Source organism: Stigmatopora nigra, chromosome 6 (assembly GCF_051989575.1).
Source record: "Stigmatopora nigra isolate UIUO_SnigA chromosome 6, RoL_Snig_1.1, whole genome shotgun sequence".
NCBI classification, from domain to species: domain Eukaryota; kingdom Metazoa; phylum Chordata; class Actinopteri; order Syngnathiformes; family Syngnathidae; genus Stigmatopora; species Stigmatopora nigra.
In genome coordinates this window covers 12,528,271-12,554,067 of record NC_135513.1, presented here as the reverse complement: position 1 = coordinate 12,554,067, position 25,797 = coordinate 12,528,271, and the positions used below count along the sequence as shown (strand labels likewise).

At 33.7% G+C, this 25,797-nt stretch overlaps 1 protein-coding gene across 7 annotated transcripts in view; it reads left to right on the top strand.

Moving 5' to 3' along the window:
• sgcz (sarcoglycan zeta) overlaps positions 1-25,797 on the top strand; it is a 171,757-nt gene that overhangs the window by 141,594 nt on the left and 4,366 nt on the right. For 6 of the 7 annotated variants that reach the window (XM_077719707.1, XM_077719706.1, XM_077719709.1 and 3 more), the window contains 3 exons: positions 9,650-9,772; positions 10,509-10,581; positions 20,016-20,139. In XM_077719707.1, coding sequence (XP_077575833.1) covers positions 9,650-9,772; positions 10,509-10,581; positions 20,016-20,139 — 320 coding nt within the window. Of the gene's footprint in view, positions 1-9,649; positions 9,773-10,508; positions 10,582-20,015; positions 20,140-23,554; positions 23,938-25,797 lie in introns of those variants that run through there. The other variant, XM_077719711.1, reaches the window with a different exon arrangement.

Below are 25,797 nucleotides of genomic sequence, written 5' to 3'. Positions count from 1 at the left end.
ATTTTGATGACTATATTTTAATGTTTTCAATGCACCTGGTGAAGGGGCGGGCCTAAATGGGCACCTGTGCTAAATATTTAACTATAGCCTCCAAAAACACAACAAATATTAGAACATCATTAATTCTCAGAGTTGATCTGTCTTAATATGGCTTCCTTTACTGGACATTAATATCCTCACCCTGTCATACCCCAATCGTTCCTGTCCTCCATTGTTCCCCCCTTCCATTGGCTGGTGTATTCCAGAGTAAACCCTAAATAAAATAGTTTTAATCATACCCAGAGTTTGGTAACATAGTCCATCATGTTAGGTATTCCCCAATTTCTATGTTCCATTTTGTAAACCATTCTTTATTTACCTGCACTTTTGAAGAAACTCCCATGTGGCATAGCATTTCAATACAGACCAAACAATGTCAGTAACCTGCTTAATAGGTGCGTACTTGAAGTAAGCTTGTCCAAGCCTGATGTTTTTTGTGTCTCCCTTGTGATGAAAGAAGCTACTCACTTTGTAACTGCCTTAACTAAAGTTTGAAAAACACACTTAACATGTGAGCTCCCTTGAGGATCCATCTGCTGTAGAAGAGATTCCGAGTATACTTGTTGGCCTTGGGCACTTCATCTCATTTTTATTGCACTCACTCACTTGCTTTCATCCCTATACTTCTCTTCTTTCTCTCCATCCTCTGTCGCTGTCAGCTCATTTATGTGAGTGAGAACCTTTCATCTTTGTCTTCTTAATGGCCAACCATAAAGATGATCTGTGGACTTAGTTTTCAAGTCTTACCCTTTCACCCAACTAGGTAGTAATGTTACAGCATTAGTAGTTGAATCCCGGACATCAAAAAGATGAGAAAAATGTATTCTTGGTCAGTTCCCATCAGTTTAGTGCTGTTACGTTCTATAAACTATTAATATGAACTGGTTTGGACCAAAACAATCTCTTAAACTGAGTCTAAATTCGTTTTAGGATGTAATGCCCTTCGTTTTTCTATTGATTTATTCATTCATTCATTCATTGTCAACATTGGTTAGCCTGGTCAGGGTCGAGGGGTGCTTGAGCCTATCCCGGCATTAGGGAAAAGTTAGATTACCGTATTTTCACAACTATAAGGCGCACTTATGTCTTAAATTTGATCCAAAATAGACAGGGGCGCCTTATAATCCAGTGTGCTTTATATATGTAAAAAATTTAAATGTGTCGTTCATTGAGGGTGCGCCTTATAATGCAGTGCGCCTTATAGTCGTGAAAATACAGTATTTTGCCCCAAGAATATTATAAATGACTTCTTCAATATCTGGGTGACCAGTTTAGGGTGTACTGTATTTTCTTGACTATAAGGCGCACTGCATTATAAGGCGCACCCTCAATGAATGACATTTTTTCCATATATAAGGCGCACTGGACTATAAGGCGCTCTGTCTAATTTGGAGAAAATGTAAGACTTTTAAGTACGCCTTATAGTCGTGAAAATATGGTAGTTTAGTTGAACGCTGTTGGATATTTTTTCTTTCCTTATTAATATTCTAAATGTGTGTTAGGGTATGGACCAGAGCAGTTATTCTACAGGTTTATTCCTTTTCTTTGTGTGCCAGTAACTTGACAAGACCACTGATCATTACAGCATTATATTTGTGAGGGTATTTATGCTCTATTGACTTTTCATCTCCTAAAGTGCATGTACTGCCATGAATGCTCATGCTCCTCAAAGAAGTATTGGCAGTAGTTTAATTTATGCAATGGTGTGGATTTGTTTTAGGCTAGTCTGACAAGTCTTGTGGGTTTTGTAAAGGCAAAATTATGGATCAACATATTGCTTGAAATGAAAATGAAATCACTCATTGCAACAACAGTTATAGTCAATAGATTTTATTCAATTGGACAGAAAAAAAGTGGACATTTTGACGACAACAATTGATGATTAGAATAATAAATAAAACATGGTAGCATAAGAATCTATTTAAAACTGAAAATTTCAACTCCAGCCCTTCCAGAGTTGGAAAAAAAATGAGAAAACTGCATCCAATGGTAGGGTCAGAACATATTTTGTTCTTATTCAAATGTGCAAGTGAATTCCAAACCACCTCAGGCCGACCCATGAGATGGGCCAACGTTGTAGGCGGTGGAAAGATTCTAGCTGGCGAAGCAGAATAAACAACACATTCTAATTTTATCTCCTTGTACCGGTTTTCGAGGAGGAGAATTTAGTTTACCGAAAAGAACAGATGCGCATGAATAAGCTTGAACATAGTAATAGAACAAATAGAACAAATATCTATGATTACAGCAGAGTATATGAAAGTATTTCATGCGTCAACAAATTGTATAATAGCAAGGATTGCCTAATGATTTCTTGATTAAATATGTTTGGTGGTAATCAAGTCACTGCAAAGCAACAAAATACGTGGAAAAATTGTGACCAGTCTATATAGATTTGCAATTTAATAAGGGAAGGAACAGGTTTTTACGTATACTGTACTTTGCTGATTGTTGTATTTACCCTTTAGGAATAAAAGCATCATTTAAATACTGCATTTTTGGTTTACTTGGGTTACCGTCACCTAACATTTACATTTGTTGACCTTAAACATGAAAGTAGGGAAATTATTTCAAATGAAGTTTTTCCATTTTCTTTAAAGTGTGCACATTAGTTCCTCCGTCTTCCCTTCATTGTCATTTCTTCCATTCATGCATGAATCTCTTCATGCCATACATTCATTCCTCACATCTACTCTTTTACTGTCTTCTAAACTTCATTTTATCGCTGTCATCATCTTTAACTTCTTACACTAATTACATTCCTTTTTATCAGCATAGAATCATTCAGCTCATTTCTTCAATGCAGTTGCATGGAAAACGGGACTATAAAATAACTAAAATTAAGGCAATAGAAGCCAAAAGGTTAATAATAGTTGCTTAATGATACTATATTCAGACAGGCTAATATTCACAAAGCAAAGGCTTTTTTGTGTATGTTCTATGAGATGTTTTAATAAACACAAATAAGGAATTGGATGAGTGATGTTAACGTCGCAGTTGGAAGCGGAATGTCGTCGAAAATTGGTTCCTGATTAGTGTGCAGAGTGAGCACTTGCAAAAAAAAGCCCTGCATAAAATTCAATTGTTCCATTACACACATTCTAATTAGAAATCTACATCTTTGCAAATCCCCCCTCTGAGAAACAAATGATGTACATAACAATCATGTTTCACAGTGATCCTATTTTCAACTAGAGTGAGGTCTTGCTGCCTTTAATTGGTTGCAGTAGCAAAAAGAAAAAAAAAGATAATGCTGTAATTAGTATGATTCTATGTCAGTGTATCATCCAATCAATAGATCAGACAACCCATCTTGGCCATTTTTAGAAAGCTAGTCCATTATAAAGTCAATAGCTTTAATGAGCCATTTAATAAATTCGTAGCTTCGAGCATTTATGAACTAAAATTCATTTAAAGAGGCTGCCAAGAGCTCAATATAGGTATGCATTTACTGCCAAGTTTTAATCTTATAGTTTTAATACTACAAAGAGAATTGTCACTGTTTTTGGCTCATGACACATTATAGGTTCATCAAATGTGTACCGTATTTTCAGGACTATAAGGCGCACTTAAAAGTCTTAAATTTTCTCCAAAGTAGACAGTGCGCCTTATAATGCAGTGCGCCTTATATATGGAAAAAAAACAGAAAACCAAAAATGAAAAACCACCACTGTCGGATAAAAAATAAAAAAAATGCCTGAACTGAAACAATACTGTTAAATATGCAGATGCCATCTTAGTTTACAAAATCTTCCATCATATAGCTCCTCCCCCACTGCAAGATTTTATACAAAAAAATCTAAAACATCAACAATGGCTGGCTCTAGAGGTGACTGTGTAGTGAGTGGAAGTCAATAGCAATTACCGTATTTTCACGACTATAAGGCGCACTTAAAAGTCTTTCTCCAAAATAGACTGTGCGCCTTATAATCCAGTGCGCCTTATATATGGAAAAATGTCATTGAGGGTGCGCCTTATAATGCGGTGCGCCTTATAGTCGTGAAAATACGGTACTTTTTTTTAGCAACATGACATTTAAAAATTTGAGACAGATTGACAGACTCCTTATTAGTTTTAAACCTGATTCCTTTGGGTTACTTGTTCTTATTTATTTTTTATTTTTTAGGGCATTCAAAAAGATTGTTATGTTCTATTTTGCTTGTTTAAGGTTAAAAATATACCCCAATAAACTTCAATGTAATCATGCTTCATTAACCATAAGCCCAAATAGAAATGTCAGCTTGCCTTGAGACACAAAACTACGGATTAAAGCTTTTATTTGTTTAGGATTATGTATGTATGCTTAACAAACTTGTAAAAAATATATTTAAAATTTTTTCATCATCGGCACTATGAATCCATGTAGTATTTAAAGTCACAGCCTGAGTAAATCCGAGTAAAAACACCTTGAAGAGACAAGCAAATGACACTCATTAGCTTCTCATATGCTTAAAGCTAAAGAGCGTATTTACAAACTAACAACCCTGATGACTTATTCAAATGAGTCACATTTTATCAGTGGATTAAGTTAAGCAAGTTTCTTCTTCTTTATACCCTGATGGCTATTTTGCATAGTTAAATGTTAAAGAATGAAATGGGCATTGATGAGTGTGACCGATTGATATTCATGACACTGATTTGTGTTTGGTTTTGATTGCAGAAGATTGACATTTTTATTCCTGTTTACACTGTTAACATACCATATAAAATTTAGTTGGTCTTACTATTTGGAATTAGTTTTGACTCATGTTATAAATGTTATGTCAGAATTGTTTGGAATAATTAAGGATTAAAAGGAATAATTCATTGTTTGTGTGGGATAACTATGCACTGTTTATATATATTTGTACTAAACATTTTTTTCATTTGGCCTTGTTTAGTTGCTAAAACATGGCGAATGATAAATATAAATGATCAATATTTTTTCATAGATATTGCATTTGTTGCAATTGAGACCAGATTTGTACATTTTGATGTGAAAAAAAAAAAAAAAAAAAAAAAATATATATATATATATATATATATATATATATATATATATATATATATATATATATATATATATATATATATATATATATATATATATATATATATATATATATATATATATATATATATATATATATATATATATATATATATATATATATATATATATATATATATATAGTCATTTAAATCCAGAATATTAAAAAAAAAACAATAGTGCTTCAATCTCAATAAAACCATTGTTAATTTGTCAATTTCCCCTTTTTAACTTTTCAAATAAAAAAGAAAACACCAACAACAATTAATTTCAATGTACTTCACAGCAAGCAAAAATAACAGAAAAGCATAATTCACAGAAACTCAATTTGTTTTGCTGCCTCCTTCCATTTGATTAAATAGTATATTGACATTATATACAATTAAAAACTAATCCTATTTCTGAGTACTTTTAGTAATTCTAATCCAAGCCAACTGCAGGTAAAAAGGGGAGACTCACAAGAACCACATTAGGTAGAAAGGTCCCGTTAAATGAAGACGACTTAATGTAGCATTTTTATCTACAGTATTACAGTGCCAAAAAGCTCTTTACAGGCTATTATTCAGCCATTCTCACAGACATTTATACACAAGTAGGCGGTTTTGCTGCCATGCACAGTGAAGGCAATTTAGGACTCAGTGTCTTGCCCCAAGACATTTTGACACTGGCCAGTCAGTCCTGAGATTGAACTGCTGATCCTGATCAGATGCCCTGCAGTACAACTAAAACATAAAATGGCTGAATTAAAAAACTAAAGACAAAAAGACATACACACATTATTAATTTCTACATTTTCGGGTAAACAAGACCTCATTATTCAATAAAAATGTGGATGGGTGGATGGGTATGTTAAATAAAAGCACAAAAAACAAGAAAAATTGAATTAATTTGACTTATATTTCACTAATATATTTACCATCTTCAGATGAAGAAGAAAAATAACCATGTCTGGACTTTTAATCTTTAAAAAAAATTCCTAAGCAACAGTTTAGCTAAAAAAATATTCATACTTTGACTGGAATATGTCTTAGGTAAAATTACGGTACTCTTTTTAGAACAAATTAAAAAGAGATATTTTAAAATGTCACAAGAGGAGTCAAGCAAATAGACAGCCAAATTATATTAGGAGTTAATAATATTCATTAAAATGGAAGAATGGACCTTTTAATATCATATTTTATTGTTGTTAATGTGGTTAAACCAAGGAGTGTCAAATGATAATGTCAATTCATTTATGATTCATTTTTACTATTCATAAATTACCTTTGATTAGAAAAGTAAGTTTGGACCAAAGTATATTACAAATATTCATGGATTTAACTTTTACATCTAAAAACATTTAAAAAAAACTCGTTTTTGAAGCGTTTTTTTTGTATCACACACAATATTTGTTTACTTCCTTATATAAAGATTGCCACATATAAATATTTTGTCGCTGTTTGTTTAAATGTTTAAAACTAGAGTGCATTGTTACTTTCTCAATCAATAAAAATATTATTTTCAGACACATTCCAATCTCATAAAAGTATCCTTTTCCCAATGTCCCTTACTTGATTGCTATTGAACAAAGATGTGTTATGTCTTAATATCAAACTAAAAATTGCATCATTAAAATGATGAAATGGCTGGAGACTTACCATAAAACTGTAAAATGTGCTATATTTCCACACAAATGACAAGTAGAATAATTCATCAATACTGTATATGGGAAAATAGCTGTTATGGTCAATGTTGTTTACAATAGTGACATTCTTTAAAAGCTCTAAATCAGGAATCAGGTTGACTATAATCTGGATTATTTGATTGAAGTGTATTGAAAGGAGGGAGACAGAAAACAGGACTAAAGAATAAATACCTGCGCCTTATAGTCCTGAAAATACGGTAACCCAAAGCAATCACATTTAAAACTAATAAGGAGGCAATCTGCCTCAAATTATTAAATGTCATGTTGCTAAAAAAAAATAACTTGAAGGATTTCAGGTTGTTGAATTGCTCTGGAAGTAAAATGTAATCCAGTGACTAACCTTTTAGTCTAAACTGTTTTGAATGGACTTCCCCTGAAGAGTCTAGGCTAGTCTCCAATTGCTAAAAGGTGAACAGCAATGGGTCATTTAGTAAATATCCAGACGTAATAAAGCATGTAAAGCATCCTAAAAATAAAAAAATAGACCCTTGAGAAGTTAAAGGCAGCTGAAGTTTAATAATCACTCAGAAACTATATTAAAAAGCTATTTGAAGACACGTTTACAGGACATAGGACGACAGACACTTTAAAAAACTTACATTAAAATGTGGGAGGACTAGTAATTCCAATACACATTAAAGACCACTTTAATTAGTCCTTATTATTGCCTGTTTGGGTTGGATAACATATGTTTTTATTTGCAGGACTCAGACTTAACACTTTAATTTCTTTCTATTTTGAATCCTCACGTTCTCTGAAGTTCACAACGCATAATTTGCCTTTATAGCTCAGGACAGCAATTTAAAGCTAAGAATTAAAAATCAAGTATAGCCCAGCCATATAATTTTATGATGGGTCTTAATACATAGTCGTTAAATGAAAAGTTATTCGGCCAATGTTTTATAATGCCCCTCTTTTGTTTAATTATACAAAATAGAATTTGGTCAACAGAATTCCAACACTGTGCATCATTTATTCAATTTGTCAGTGCTTCTAGATCAGGTGTGGGAAAACTACAGCCCGCGGGCCACATCCGGCCCGCTAGGCCATTTAATCCGGCCCGATGACGTTGTCCAAATTGTTTTTTTTCCCAAGATGGCGCCTCATGTGGAAGCCAGTGGCAGTAGTTCTGTCCACTTTTATTTGTTTTTCGTGTTTTACAGCTCCTCCATCTTTTTTTAAATGACATTTTAATATTTCTCAATATATTACTTTTTAATTTACTTTGTACTTTCTACTTTTTACTTTAATGATGACTGATGAGTATGTTAATACTTGAGTCCTTTTTTCTGTTTATTTTTCATATGTACTGTTAACGGATGCACTTTTTTATTTGTATCATATCTTGTGCTGACTCCGCCCATCCGTCAATTTTTTAAAGTTCTAGATTAAAGTTGGATGTGATTTAAAATGAGCTAAAAATATATATATATGCATTTCATATTTACTGGATGTTTTGAAATTCCTTCAAAACTGCATCAAACCTTAAAAAAAATGTGTAAATAAGACACATCTTTGGAAAATACGCTGACCTGTTCCAATGCAAGTCAAGGCGCTCTTGGAAGAGTGTCCGTCCACTGATTGGCTAGATGTCTAAGACAGCACATCTCCAATTTAAAGCAGGCTCTCGTTCTCCGTTAAACTTAAAAGTCTTGTTTTTTTACTTTCATCCTCTCCTTGCCATAATATCTTTCAACATTTTCCAACCTTTCAATCTTTGCATACATTAGAAAGTCACTTTACTTTAGAAGGAGTAAGGTTTTTATAAGCTTGCCTCCTTGCTTTCTCAAAGTTGTCAGATACTTTAATAAGGACAGCAAAGAGTTGGTCTACTCCCAGATTGATGCTTGCTAATAAAGTTGATTGTAACTGACAGGACACTCTTGCCGTCTAATTAATTGGCACTCTTAATAGCTTGGGATGCCAAGCAATAGATGGCGGTCGGTGGAGGTGAGATCTAACCTCCAAATCTTACTTTGGTTTTCTTCTTTTCACATTTCTGACTTGTGATTTTCTGCACAATGTCCCAATCTTAAATATCTTCTGTATTTTCTCGCATATAAGCCATATTTGTCACAAAAAAAATGACTGAATCAAGGATACAGCTTATATGCGCATAATAAGAGGCGAAAACGCCATAATGCAAGACAATGCGGGCAATATGGTCATTTATAATGGTAGAAAAAGGATAAACTTCATATTTTTTGACGTCTATGAATGAAATTCAAGAAAAAATAAACCATATTTTGCATTAAATGGGAAAAAAACTCACTTAATTGTGCCTGCCATTGTTCTTAATGCAGAAAACGATCCTTTTTTATTAATACAGTATCTCAGAAATACCAGATGCGATTATTTTTCTCAAAATTTTCCCTTCAAATTAACACATTTGTACTCTATTAAAACCATGAATGTGAAATTTGCGAATCAGGGGGTGGCTTATACGAGAGAAATTGTAAAATTCTAACATTTTAAGGCAATTTTAAGGGTGTGGCTTATTCGTGGGGCGACTTATATACGAGAAAATACGATATTTGAGTTTTGTCACTTGTTCGGAATATTCTTTGCATTCATTTGAACGATATGCTGTAAGAACTACTTCCATTTTTATATATGTATATATTTATGGTTATATATAGAGGTTGCTCATTCGTAATAGTCACAAGAAATACGCAAAGTAGTACTTTTTCGTCTTAAAGGACAGTTCTAGGGGTGTGTATTATTTGGCAGTCCATTGGGAATTCCTCAAAGGTTATTTAAAGGTCAAATCTTCACGCATATGTGCTTCTATTGGAAGCTTTACATAGAACCATCTTCATGCTACATTATGTCCGCTTGAAATATTCCTATGCTCTAAATATTTGACTCAAAGTCCATTTTTCTTTCCGCTTTCTTAGGCTCGGAAATGGTAGAGGTCCAGTGTCAGAGGTTTGAGGTGAAGAGCACTGATGGGGAGAGGGTGCTTTTCTCGGCGGATGAAGAGGAGATCAGCATCGGCACTGAGAAACTTCGAGTGACAGGTCTTTTCATGCTTGAAATTAGAAATGCCACTGTTCTTATTTACCAGCAGGACATACAATATACAATGGTACCTCTACTTTTGAAATTAATTTCTTGCAGAAGTGGTTCCATGACTTGGATTTTCCCCCCAAAAAAGTCATTTTACATGTAAATTCTGGGATTTATTCCACTGTTTTCAATATATTACCTGCTAAACCTCATAAAATGATCAAATTCTGGAAATCTTTTATGGAAGATATTTTTAAGACATTAAAAATTAATATATAGCAAAATATTTATATCATTGAAGTGCGAGGGAGGAGGAGAAGGTCAATTTTTGACAAAATACATCAATATGGATGTAAACACACAACTTTGCCATTTAAAATTAGCAATTTAATGATAAAATAAAATAATAAAGTTGCTTTAAGCATGCTGGAAAATATGGACATAGCTAATGGGAGATTATTTCTATTTTTATAATTTCAAGCTTAAATTATGAATACAGAAATAGTATTTACATTTACATTAGATTTTTGTATCTTAAATATTTAATGTATTTCTTAACTTGTAACCAAATATTTCCTTGTCACTCCTCCTTTGTGTCATGAATTATTGCTTTAATTACTGCTAATATTAATGCAATTCATTTTTTATTTATATATTACAAGACCCAACCTTAAATTTGACTTTTTTACTTCAGATCCGCTGGAAAAAAATGACAATTTTTCATCTTTTATTCATCCTTTTTCACAGGAGCAGAAGGAGTTGTCTTTAGCCATTCAGTGCAGACCTCCCATGTGAGGGCGGAGCCTTTCCAAGATTTAAAGTAAGTACTTTGTTGTGCATAAGCCAAAAAAAAGTATATTCTATAGGATGAAATTAACCACCCTCCTACAACCTATATGCCCCATATTTTGTCATATCTTCTAATTTATGCAACCTCCCTAAAACGTGGTCATCTATAGGCTTATAGCTGTGTTAAATCCCCCTGAATATTAATTGAAGACCTTAAATTTTTCAGTTAATTACCATTTTTTTCACGTTTTTCTGCAGTATTATTTGCATTATTGCCTTCTTAGGAGTTGCAGTACATTAGAGTACCTAACATAAATAAACCTGTTTTAACTATTTGCATTATTGCATTCTTAGGAGTAGTAAATTAGACCACTAAACATAAATAAAGCTGTTTTAACATTGCAAAGCAATAATGAGCGATCACATTGACATACTTACACGTCAATAGAGTTTGTCTATTGTAAAAGAGTAGCTTAGTATTTCCAGATCCGGAGTACAACTCCACTAAATGAACAATTGCATGGCAAAGCAATACTTTGACGAAGCATACGGAATCAAATCAATAGCTGAAATGTCTCACGCTGCAACTTCAGCGCACTTTGAGACATTCCATTCGGGACTGCAATGTTATCTAATGCTTGGATCCACATCAGAGGGAAACAAGCTGTTGCTGAGTCAGTGCCGAGGCTTTCTTAGTACAAGCTAGACTTCCATTTTCACTCTACTGCTCTTTCTCTCATGTACAGTGAGTTTTTAATGGTGGCCCCCTGAGGGAGACTTAACTCTTACATAGGCAAAGCTGCTGATTTGAGATGTTTACCCTTTTGACCTTAATTTTAAGGCTATATAACCTTCCATTTAAAGTTCTGAGTGTAGAACAACTGAGGGCATGGCCACATGTAGCAGGGTATTTTGAAAAAACCCCATTTTTTGTGTTCAAAAACTAAGACTATCACCTGATTGACATTTTTTCCGATAAAATGATGCCCATGGCCTAACCAAACTTCTTAATTTTAATTAATAGGTTCGTAGTTAAAGAGTTTTGGTCTATAAAGTACAAAATTGATACAATTTTCTCAATAGGAAACATATTTTCAATTCTGTAATGCATTCTGTTCATATGTGCAACCATTTTTTTTAAAGTTAACTTAGTTAAGTTAAATCTAATTACTTATCCAAGGGGTAAAACAAAGGGGGTCTGGGCTATGGCTCTTCTCTTTTTTTTTAATCCAATTTATTTTCCAATATTCACAGCTATTTTTAAAGGAAAATCTTCCTTCTAAGAAAGATGTTAATAATACCTAGAAAAATAGAGAAGGGTTGGGGCTTGGTGATATTTATTAAATTCAAAACGAAGGGACCATTAATTACTACCATACCCATTTAGTGTGAGATTAAGAAAAATATTTTTACTAAGCAAAAAAAAAAAAATGTGAAGCCTAATCGGTTATTTTGCCCCAATGATCAAGTGCGTATTTCAGAACCATGGAGAGCGAATCAGGCTCGTAACTGCAGGGGAAAGGAGAGTATACATATTACAATGGTTAGGTCTTTCAGCACCATGGACAGATTACATGGTCAGATTTTCAGAAACTTGAAGGGTTAGAATTTCTTTACAAAATATAATTTATCTGTCATAAACATATGGTTAATTCTCAAAAATAATTGGACAGGTAGATAAAAGCCTTAATTAATATGATGAATTGGTCCCATTCTGATAAATCCTCCAGCCTTTTAAATCATAGTCATATCCTGTTAAACCAAAATGAGGACAAAAATCCAAAAATTAATGATCTTCTATGATATTCCGATTATCTATTTATTTATCTTTTCACTACAGTTGCTCTTTAAAAAAAAACCTGGCAGAATTTGACTTAATTTCCTGATGGCATACAACCAAATCAACTCAATTAAAAAAACATAGACTTTTAAAAGAGAGAGATGACTCATCACTAAAAGTTAATCTCTCTCTCTCTCTCTCTTTCCCAACCTGTGGATTCCAAAACAACAACAAAAAAGCTTATTTCAAGGTTGAAAGATATATTCAATTAATAAACATTTTACAGCTTCAAACAGTCGAGATGAGTAGCGTATAATGAGATTCTCAGCAAGTGACGTGGAACATTTTAAATGGGACAAACTATAGGTCTAACAAATTACGTGTCTATAATATATCGGCGTCTTTGCCTTTCTTTTATTTAAACAGCAAGATCTGAGGCCAAGTATTTTCCAATGCAATTGTTCAAGCGTTAATTTCAAGCAAGATTTTCAATGAAGAACTTGATGTAGGCAAAAAAGGCCCAACTAATTAGCTTTTAAAACTGAATGAATAAGGCCGCTAGCTGTTTTTTTTTCATTAAAAAGTAGGGTTCATGTCAAAGTGATTGGATATCATTAAATTTTAGAATAACCCACTTTCTTTTAGAGATGCACCTTTGGGAAAATACTTTTTTATGCTTCTATGTCAGTTGTGTTGATATTTTTTTTAATGGAGCCCCTTAACAGAGGGCTGATAGAGTTTAACATAATAACAATGTACAGTTGGTACCCTAAAAGTATTTTATTGGGATTAAAAATAGATATAAATACCTATTTTCATATGTAAATTCATGAACCTCAAGTCAAAAGTGTATTTCCCTTTTTATTGTGGTTAAATTAGGTACAAGAAATAAGTAAACTATCTGAAAATAGTCATTTTTTTCCATTTTTTTAACATAATAGATGCTAATAGAGGCACTTAATGAAAGTTTAACATGGTATTTTCCATATATTTTTACAATGACTCATTTTTTGCTCTTAATCTAATATTTTTATGCATAAAAATAATGAGAAAATAATGCTAGGTCATCCTTTCAAAATATTTTTTTGGCCTAAACTCCTATCTACCCAATTATTCACTCTTTTTGAATTTTATTTATGATAATGATCAAGTACTTTTTCCCTCAATCATAATTATTCCATGTACAATTAAGATAGTTGATTTTTTATTGAAAATGGCTATTGTTGTTATGGTTCAACTTTTTTAACAGTTTTTTTTAAAGGCACCTACTTTTTGAGACTTTTTTCCTTACATTTCTTTTATTGGATTAACCAAACTTGAGCTTTAAACTGTTTTATCGATAAATGAACCATGGTACGATTGGTCGAACCTACAGAGAAGTGTGGCTAGTCTTTCATTACTGATTGAGTTCTCAGCTTGGCGCCCCCCATCAGAGGCCAAAGCATGAAATTGACTTTTTTTTTCTTCCTTCTTGCACACATTATTGTCATTTAATCCAAAGCAAGGGTGTCAAACTCGGGTTGGTTCGCAGGCCCCTTTAACGTCAACTTGATTTCACGCGGGGTGGACCATTTTAGATATAATATTTATATTGTTTTTTGATAAATGGATTAAAAGAACTGGATTAAAAGTCCGGAATATTCAGTTTTTTATAGATCTAAAACAATGTTTATTTTAGCTTTTTTTAAATATATTTTTAGATTTTACAAAATGATTTTTGAACTAAAAACACAGAAAAAAATTATTTAAAAATTGCAATTATTGATTTAATATGCTTTCAACCATAATATTTAACTTTAAATATACTCTTCTAGGCCCATATAACTAAATGTTTATTTTAGCTTTTTTTAAATATATTTTTAGATTTTACAAAATGATTTTTGAACTAAAAACACAAAAAATGATTAAAAAAATACAATTATTGATTTAAAAGGGGAAAATCAGGTAATTTAATATACATCTATACTCTTTATTTAAATTTGATCCTAAAACAGAAATTCAGCACTCATTTACTTACCCGGACCACAAAAAAATGATACGGCGGGCCAAATTTGGCCCGCGGACCACCCCTTTGACACACCTAACCTTTTCCAAGTTCTAGTCTGAACCCCCACCATAAAAAAATAGCACACACAGCTTCAGTCTCATAGTTTTTTTTTAATACAACTCTCTCCCAAAATACATAGAAATACTATATAAACTACTACAAAGGCATTCAAGTGAATGACTCTCATATCTAACATAACCTGTGGTGGCACTTAAACATGAATACTTACACATTTCTTTCACACAAAGGAAAAAAACGTACTCTTGAGCCACTTCAATAACTCATTGGGGGGTGCCTAACCTTTTGAAAATTGCCCGACTCTCTCTTTTTTGTATACCTGAAAGATTCATGGGGTAGTGAATCAGCCTTTGCACCATGTGGTTGCCAACAGAAAATCACAAAACTCTTTGGAATCCCATTATTTCTTTCTATATTTGATTTTCATCTATCTGAAGTTTTAGATCCTGCCATTTTTTTGTCCTATCGGAGCCATTTGTTCGTTCTGGGCCTTTTTTGCAACTTTTTAAATACAATTTACAACCTTTTGTAGACATGATTGCATAGCAATGACAGAAGCACTGAAGCGAATGACAGCGCATTTAACATGAAAAGGTTATAGGTTTGTGTCCTAAATGGCAAGGTGTTGAAACCTTCAGTGACTGAAGAGGAAAGGGCAAGAAGAATGTCAGTGTAGTCTAATGGGAAATATAAATCACATTTAAAAGTGTCTTTGTGAACAACAAGCAGGGATTCTACATCAACAGCATGCCATTTTAAAGAATGGAGTCATTTCCCTTGAGTGAAAAAAGGCCAAAAATATAAAAGGCTGTGTGGTTATATGCATGACAAACTTTAAAAAATTAGAGTTACGATGTGGATGAGTTCGTAAATAGGACTTGTTTCTATGTTGGATGTAGGTTAGTCAATTCAAATGAGGTAAGCATGACTGGGTGGAGGAATAATATAAAATATGCATTGAGTCAGAACTTCGCAGTAGGATGAATCATTTTAAAATTTTACCGTATTTTCACGACTATAAGGCGCACCGCATTGTAAGGCGCACCCTCAGTGAATGAGATTTTTTCCATATATAAGGCGCACTGTATTATAAGGCGCACTGTCTATTTTGGAGAAAATTTTAGACTTTTAAGTGCGCCTTATAGTCGTGAAAATACGGTAATTGCTATTGACTTCCAGGTATGAAGCACTCACTACACCACAGTCACCTCTAGAGCCAGCCATTGTTGATGTTTTGGATTTTTTTGTATAAAATCCTGCAATGGGGGAGGAGTTATATGATGGAAGATTTTGTAAACTAAGATGGCATCTGCATATTTAACAGTATTGTTTCAGTTCAGGCATTTGTGTTTTTTTTAATATCCGACAGTGGTGGTTTTTGGTTTTCTGTTTTTTCCATGTATAAGGCGCACTGGATTATAAGGCGCAGTGTCTATTTTGGAGAAAATTTCAGACTTTTAAGTGCGCCTTATAGTCGTGAAAATACGGTAGTTACTTGGAAAAAATGTTCACCTATTTGGCAAGTTTTAAAATAGGAAAATGGAACAGAATTCCTCCTTAAATGTAGATGGCCAAGAAATTATTTTTAAAAAATAGAACATAATTGTTAACACTTCTTTAGGCAAAAAAAAGAAAAATATTAATCATTAACACAAATTTTGCTCGAACAAAAAAGAAAAATATAATAAATATATTCTTGTTTGTGATTTTAAAGCCTAAAGTACAACACATACGAGACTTTAGTCATCCATTATAGATATAATTATTTGTTAAAATTCTGGACTACTATATTTGTTGGATTTGATGTGATAGGTCTTTTTAGTTTATTATAATTGAAAGAACTGTTGGTAACGAAATGGCTTGAGTTGAATAAATAATATAGGCTACATTTGTCATCTTTGTTTGGTATTGATTTAAACAGGCCATGTTCTTGTATTATTGTGATTTTGATGAATGACTAGCAGTGTTTTCTATTGGGTTGCCACGGGTTGATGACTGTACTGCTTCCAACCTTTTAAACCTTACATAGAAGCATAACATTTATTACCATAGTACTGCACAAAAGTTGTGACTGATTACAATAGCGTCTACTTTTTTAGACTTGGAAAAGTTTTCATCGCAATTCATTTTGTTTCTTTTAAAAGACAGATTAAAAAAAAGAAAGTTGGACTAATCTTTTTTTTTTTACTGGATACCTCTTATAGGTCTTGTAAAGTGTACACCTCAGTTGTTCCTTCTAATGCACATTAATGAACTAAGAACTTGATCACTGAAGGGCATTTAAGAGCAATAAAAATGGCATTAAGAGAAACCTCTATTAAACACTCACCGGCCACAACCTCATGTAGAACTGCATTAGCAAATGAAATCTATTGTGAGAACTTTAATCTCAAATACTGAAGTTTTTTTTTCGTAAAAGTGAGGACTATCAACCAGAATAATTGATCGAAATGTCCATTTTTATCCAACTTTTTTCTTTAGTAAACAAACAAAAATCAGTCCAAGATTTTTTCACTTTCAGGATTTTTTTAGACTGCAAATACAATGTTTTAAATAATACAAATAGTACTTTTTTAAACATAAGATTCCATTCCAGCCTCTATTTTGGTTTTTGACTGTTTTTCCCTTTTTTGCTGATCAATAAGTCAATCCAAATGTGAAGTGCGTACTTTGTAAAACTTGTTAAACCACGCTAAAGCGCCTCACGGCACCACTGATCTGTATTTTAGCATCTAGCCTTTTCATGAGTCATCTACGCCTCCAAATCCTACCAAAATACATATTTCATGTCCATCTTGACATAGTAGTAGTACAAAACACAGTAACGGATATTCTTAGATCCTAATGATACATTTAAATCCTCAGAATTTGACATCGCAGTTGGTAAAGTACGGCCTGAAATCCTGTATAGAAGTAAACAAAAAGATGGTGTCATTACACAATGTTCTAATGTCCAGAAACCTAACAAGCCATAAAAATATGAATATAACATGAATATGACTTCATACTGTCACATTCTGTCATATGTTTGTGCCTTGAACAAGTTCAAAAGCATTATTTATGCTCTAAGTTCGCCCAAGGTTCAAACATTATTGTTATGCTCATCTTCAGGATTTACGCTTAACATATATGCTAGCACATACTCATGCATGTTAGGTACAATCACCTCGTGAAGGGTAGTGGTTAGAAATCCCTCATTTGCATGAAACATGACTGGCTTTTCAAACCAAATGCTGTTTTGTGTGGAGTAATTGCAATATGTGTCTCTTAAAAGTTATTTTTAGATGGTTTTATTGGACCATTTTATATAGGGTGTATTATACTCTGTTTTTTTTTTACTTTGGAGACTTCTCCAGGTCTCGTGGGCTACTTCCTCCTTTGGCATTTTGCTCTTTTCCAGAACCAACCAATTGCTTTTGCGTCTTCCCTTGTGTTTTCTCACCACCCTTATTAAGTTGAGTGTATGTAACTGCAGTTGTCACAGTAGCTATGCTTGCCTGGTTTATCCTTTTGTATTATAAGTGTTCTTTGGGTAGTTTTAAAACTGGAATCCAAATGATTCTGTCTTAGTTTTTGTTAGATTCATCAATACTTATACTTGGATATAATTATAAAACAATACAGGGAGACGTATATTAATTTGTACATCAATTAATCGCACTTCTTTGGTGTTACTTGCTAGAGAGAATTCATTCCGACATCATTCTCGTCACAAAAAAAAAAATCTGCCAACTAACTACTACTAACCCTAACCAAGTTTACCTTAACCCTAACCCCAAAAACAACTCCATTGGAAATTAAACAAACAAGTCTCCATTCGGAAAAAAACTATTCCATAATCATGCAAAAAGAGCGTCACGATTTACGACAAAATGCGAGTAATCACGAAAGTTGTTGGGTAGCGAGCACTTTCAGCAATTTCCAATAAACAGTCCTCACCCCAGACAAATTGAAGAAACTCTCATACAAAAATAATCAAATACACTCATATATATGTATATAATAGTATTACATAATAACTCCAACAATTTTGCTACTTTTTCCAGTTCACAAAAGTCTTAATTGTGATTACTTTCTGTTTTTTAGGGGTTCAGGCAAGTCCTGGTCTGGTTCTTGAGCTGCAAACCTTGCTTTAAAACCACATAACTTTGTGAAATAAGCCTTTTTTTCCACCATTTTGCGCTTGTATTGGAACATAAAGTGAAACTTTATTGCTTATAGTGTAAATTTTACAGATAAAGCACAATGCTTACCTTGCAGGGTAAGCCTGAGGATCAAGATTTTATCGAATCACGAGACTTTTAACTATTGATGAACATTAGCTTGATACTGCCAGCAAGCTTTCTCATGGCCATGTATCAAGTTAATCTATTTGTTGCCTTATTGTATTTCCCCAACATCCCTCCAGTACAAGCATCTCAGAGAATAAAAACGTATCACGACAAGGGGTCCCAATAGCCTGGCTATTTTTTTTTTCAATTTCATTTTATTGTGAATGTGCTGTTTAATTTATTTGCGTCCCCATCATCAGTTGTAATTCACTTTTCGCTTTGCCAAAAGGCTCTTTTTATTCAATTTGATTTGCCGGCTTACCCTTGAGCGAAACACTAGCACTTATCTAATGCCGCCATGTTGTTTAATGATCTCATATTGTTTTCAACTTTGGGAAGAGAGTTACTGACTTTGCACGATTCAAGGAGAGTCACACTAACCCTAGTCTATTCTTTTTTTTAATATTCTTTTAAGGACTTTAGAAAGTTAATTATTATTATGTCCTATTAAGGGGTTACAGTAGGTTATGGAGACTGTCCCATCTTTTAAATATTTTCATTTTTTTAGTGGAAAAATATGGAGGATGGTTTTGAATTTTGGTGGAAAAACACGGATGATTGTTTTGATTTTTTTGTGGAAAAATACGGATGATGGTTCTGATTTTTAATGGAAAAATACGGATGATGGTTTTGATTTTAAGTGAAAAAATACGGATGATGGTTTAGATTTTTTTGGGAAAATACGGATGATGGTTTTGATTTTAAGTGAAAAAATACGGATGATGGTTTAGATTTTTTTGGGAAAATACGGATGATGGTTTTGATTTTAAGTGAAAAAATACGGATGATGGTTTAGATTTTTTGGGGAAAATACGGATGATGGTTTTGATTTTTGGTAGAAAAATATGGATGATGGTTTTGAATTTTTAGTGGAAAAATACAGATGATGGTTTAGAATTTTTAGTGGAAAAATAGGGATGGTGGTTTTGATTTTTAGCAGATAAATACGGATGATGGTTTTGAATTTTTGTGGAAAAATATGGATGATGGTTTAGACTTTTTAGTGGAAAAATACAGATGTTGGTTTTGATTTTTGATTTTATTTTGTATTTAAAGTCCTTTCAAGGCCTTTGAATTGAAATCAATTGAATCCAGTTGTGGAAAATGTTGTAATGTCATCAAATATTCTATAGTTTTACAACAAATCAACATATTGTTATTGAATTTTAATGATTCACACACCATTATACTTACATAGCTCCCATTTCTACAAAAACCTTGATACCACTATGTATATTTCCATCACAACTAAAGCAGATTATGTTTAATAATCAAATATTATGTGACAGGCTTGAATCCCCAACCCGGACCCTAACTCTGGAAGCCCCTCGAGGTGTGGAGATCAGCGCCGGGGTGGGCGACTTCACGGCCTCCTGTCGGAAAGACCTCCTACTGCAGTCCTCGGAGGGAGAGGTACGTAGTATATAAAAGCATACTACCGTATTTTCACGACTATAAGGCGCACTTAAAAGTCTTACATTTTCTCCAAAATAGACAGTGCGCCTTATAATCCAGTGTGCCTTATATATATAAAAAACAGACAACGAAAAACCACCACTGTCGGATATTAAAAAAACACAAACTGAAACAATACTGTTAAACATGCAGATGTCATCTTAGTTTACAACATCTTCCATCATATAGCTCCTCCCCCACTGCAAGATTTTATACAAAAAAATCCAAAACATTAACAATGGCTGGTTCTAGAGGTGACTGTAAAGTAGTGAGTGCTTCATACCTGGAAGTCAATAGCAATTCCCGTATTTTCACGACTATAAGGCGCACTTAAAAGTCTTAAATTTTCTGCAAAATAGACAGTGTGCCTCATAATACAGTGCGCCTTATATATGAAAAAAATGTCATTCATTGAGGGTGCGCCTTATAATGCGGTGCGCCTTATAGTCGTGAAAATACGGTATATTTAAACCATCTCATCCTTTATTGATCCTCACAATATAATCCCAATCTACATAACACAATCTCCAATTGAGTTATATCTAATATACCATGAAAATTGCATCTAATTGCTGCATTTATTCTGATTGGTGTGTGTTTTCATAGAGAACTGAATAAGCCCCCCCTATGCTTCTATAAAGTACCTTATTAGGCTAATGCGTGTCATCAATCTAGTGACCTTGTCTCTCTCTTTTCTCCGCCCCTCTTGTGTTTTGGAATGTGACTTCATTAAAAATGTCTTTGATGAGGTTCCCTGTCACCCCGCCGCTGTCATATGTGGCGTCCAGTCGCCTGCTATCGTACTGTCTGTCTTTTTGCAAGACAACCTGCCATGAAAGGAGCCATTGTCTGTTTGTCTATGTGCATGTGACCAATGGTGCAGAGTATGTCATTAATTCTGTAATTAAGTGAAGTACGCCCTATTCATTGGCTACGCTGTCAGGTTGCATCTTTCTGTTTTCTATATAAGATAAACTGGGTATTTGTGGATCTGTATTAAGATGATTGAGTATGGCTATTGGTCCAATGAACTTTGCATATTTTGGGTACTATGACGGATGACAATAATGTCATTTGAATTAAAAATATTTTAGTTTGGCCTTTTAAAATGTGCTCTGATGACCTTAACTAGTTGCAAGTTGTAGCATTTAGTCATTTTTTTTCAATTTGTGCTACATTGTAAAGTAGTAGTAATTCGTAATTTGGGTACAGAGAAAAAATCCAATAACCAGCACATTTTAATTTGAATTAACGTCATTTTGCCTGATTTTTTTTAAATATTCTTTTTGTTTTATACTCAGAACTTTTATCTATCTAAACCACATGTGTCAAAGTGGCGGCCCGGGGGCCAAATCTGGCCCGTCGCATCATTTTGTGCGGCCCGGGAAAGTCAATCATGAGTGCCGACTTTCTGTTTTCGGATCAAATTAAAATGAAGAGTATAGATGTATATTAAATTTCAAGATTTTCCCCCTTTTAAATCAATAATTGTAATTTTTTAATCCATATTTGGCCCCCGGGCCGCCACTTTGACACACATGGACTAAGGTTCTGAAAAAAAATAAAAAAATTCAAACTAAATGAATAAGTAAAAGAACTTTGATGAAAATTGCAAACTTTTATAACCCCAACCCACACACACACACACATGCACACCATATCAAAACTCTAATAATCCTCTCCCAAAAGCCATTTCATATTTCCTCCTTTCCACAAACCTCTTGGAATCCTCTTCATATTCTCTCTCTCTCCCACCTCTTTTCCTTATCATGTCTCTCCCTGCTGGCCCTTAATCAGGAAAAGTACACAACTTCATCCCTATACGATGCACTTAAGTGTTGGATTTAAATTTAGCATGCAGAGAGGCCACCTATTAATCATTTTTCATATCATTGACCCTCGAAAGGATCATTGGAAGAGTAGAGCCTATCCCAGCTGACTTGAGCAGACGTTTTATTTTTCTCAGGAGCCCGAAAAACCATGTTTACAGTCCAGAAAAAAATCTCCTTCCACCTTCTTTGACTGCGTCCTCTCAGTTTTTCATATCGGAGTAATTAACTTTCCTCCGTCAAGATGACAGTCACTTCACTGGATAAAAGGAGGAGGGACTTTTTCCCTTCCTCTTTTGTGTCCGTCCTCTCTCCGTCTTCATTCTTTTGTCCTGGGTTGCCTTCTCATCTATTATCTCTGTCTCTCATCCTCCTTTGGCTCTCTCTCTCTACGCCATCCATGCATTAATGGATGTCTCCCAGGATGAGAACAATAACATGAACATTGGAGCTTGTGTCGCGTAAGGATTGTGGAAAGGACTGCCACTACAAAAGGCTCTAAAAAAATGAAAGAATGATTGAATTGAAGCATGAAGGATACGTTGTTCTGCACTTCTTAATCCTGTCAACCTTTATACTTGTCACATGTATGAAAATACGTGTATAAATCTATCAAGAGGCACCAAAAGTCCATTCATTCTGCCTGTGTGATTTATCTTTGGGTGGATTTTAAATGAGCAAAGATTACTTGAAGTTATAATAATAATGCAAGGGCTAACATGGAAAATATATCAGTAGTTATTGGAACATGCTAATTAAAAAGTATGTTTATATGTATAGTTATTGGGAGATACCATAACTGATGGTAATATAGCCTACAATGTATTTGTTTTATACGTTTTTAGATCTTTTCAAATTGTTTATGCTGTATAGCAACTTTAGTTTTGGATTTTTTTTAAACCGATATCGTGTTACTCATTTTGGCTCTAATTTGGATTGGATTGGTCACTGGTATTAGACAAAAAACGTAATTAACTGCTAATATTGCAGACATGGAGTCCCCTTTTCACACATTTTCACTATAAGTATAGCGTGTCAACAAGCAATGTAACCAGACAGTCAAGTTGTCAGCGTCATACAGTGACATGTACAGAATCTTGAGTTTAGTGCATACACAAGGCGCACTGACTAATTGGGCGCCTGCCGTCTACTTTGGAGAAAATATTAGACTTTTAAGTGCGCCCTATGTGAGTAAATATGTGCTGTGTTGCATTAGTGTGTTTTTTTTAATCCCGTAATAAGGGGAATTGCAATAATTGGACGAGGTTGACAGGTATTGGTCAATACTACAAAGCTTTGTATCGAAGTTTTTATCAGGTGCTAAAAAATGGTATTGGTACTATTTGTGACTCACTTGATTGACAGCAAGTGTAGTAAACATTGATGATTACCTAAGTATAATAATGTTTTAATGCTTTGTAATAAGAAGCATTGCAAATTGTAAACTAAGTTTCCATTCTGAACAAGCTAAAACACCAGAAAATCATGTGAACAGCAAAAAAACATTCTTCTGACTCTCTATTTTGACTCTTTGCTTTATTTAGGTAGGTAAAACCAACAATTACCACGGTGGGATGAGTCAGTGCCTGATGATGTGATGAGAATGGCTTGTAAACAGTAATTCAAGAAGGTTGAAACTAAGGCAAATGGACACTTTATTCGTGCTTAGAGAATTTATGGCAAAGCTTTTTTTGAGTGTGAAGAGCCTTCTGAGGAAATGTGGATCTAATCTATGTTCGGATCTTTGAATAAGAAGCCTTTTAGAATATTTTTAACCCCAAACAAGACATCAAGTTGTGCTTTTGTGGATTGGAGGGGCTTACCGAGATGTTGTTTACACATTAATTGTGCTGAGATGTTGTTTTCTGCATTGTAGAATTCATTTGGGAAGTAAAACTAGCACATCGTTGCATTACATGTGTTGCCTCATCCTCAAATCATCTCAACCTAGATTAAATAGGTGCCAATTGAAGTTTCTTTCTTACAATAAGTATTCTTAGGTCGATTCCTTAAAGGACAATTTACACATTTAAGTTTTACTTGGATGCTGACAGTCAATTTGAGCTTTTGATGGGCACTCAGAATTAGTGGGAGGTTGCGCAAAGTAGCAGAAAATAGACATTCAATCGATTTTGCGGTACAAAAAAGTGTGCAAGACATCAAGGCCTAAAGCTAAATCAATGCGAAGGGTCTATTAAAGTTTAGAAAGTTTGGAGGCATTCTTGGAATTTGGGACAAATCGTTGAAAGAAAGGAAGGCGGCCATTAAAACTAGAGCTAGAAAAACTTCTCATTCATCATTTTCCTTCACTTTTTTCTTGCTATTTTTGTCTTTTTATCTACCTGGTAAACATGACTTTTAATTTTATACTACCATAGAATGATGAACTAGAGATAATGTTTATAAAAAATTGAGATTTTTGATTATTATGTTAACAATGGACTTTTTGGACAGAATTGCCTGAGTAAACATTACCAATTCTCTCTTATTTTTTGTTAATGCCATTTTTTTTTTTAAACTTTCAGCTTGGCTACATTAAGAATCATTATTTTTTTAGGTAGTTTTACACTACGTAACATTCCTGATCTTTTTACCTTAATCTGCAATTAGGACTACATGACAAGTATAGCATGTTTTCCTCATTATGCCACTATAGAATTCACTGGAACAAATTCAAGGCTGATTAAGGCTATAGCCTAAAGGCATCAGTCGACAGAGGTTTTGTGTTTTGGCGTCCCTGCCTGTGTTTGTCCATTAACCTGTAGGGTAGAAGCCTCCGATTGGTGAGTGAATTAAAACACTGCAAGCGATTGCATGTAGTCGTTGGGAATTCCAATGGCACTTTGAAATTAAACTGCCTCACAAAAATCGATAGATGGTTCACTCTACAGTAGCACGTATACATAGTACATTAGCATATCTGTTAAGCCCCCAGGAGAGTTTATTTTGAATTAAATTAAAAGCCAATCAGTTCAAAATACCTTAAAATGTCCTAAAAGCTACATGAGGTCACCTGGAAATTGCCCAAAAAATCAGAAAGAACTGACAAATGAAGAAAAAGTATCCTGGAAAGTCCTTGTAAATCAATAGAAAATTATCCAGAATTTTTAAGGATGCTTTTTAACTATTTTGATGACCTTTTGTAAAGAATTATCATGTAAAAATAGGTCAAATATATAGAAAACTGTAAAGGCCTACTCACTTTTTGTAAAAAAAATTGGTTCATATCGTCCAATGTAGGAAAATAATTCATATTTTTTTGTCCTATTGTGTGGCATGTAGTTTAAATGTCGAGATTTTTTTAGCCACTTGTGGACTTGGCCTTTTAGTTCTTTCAATATCTCATTCAATGCATTTTCATTGAAAGTTGTTGTGACCGTGTTTCCCATTTTTTTTTCTATAGCTTTGTGTGTGCATATGCGGTCGGTCAAGCAGCATGGCCATTCTTTGTCCTTTTGTACTTCAATCATTTAGTGTGTTGTCAGTCCCAAAGCACAGTGTGTCCATTCAGTTAGCCTAATGGTCTGTGTAATGCACTCAGATAGCGCCACCACCTCCCACCTGTTTACATTGTTGCAGACTTGTGATGTTTATAGCTGGAACAATTTGTCACAAGTTCACACAATCCTTGGCAAAGAGTTCCAACATTGTAAAAAAAAAAAAAATCAATTTTTAGTATGACCATACATGTCCCCAATTTGGAAAAAGTCCCAATGTTCCATTAAAAGTAAATGAACCAAAAATCCAAAGCAATGTAAACATTCATTGATTAGTTGTTACCGTATTT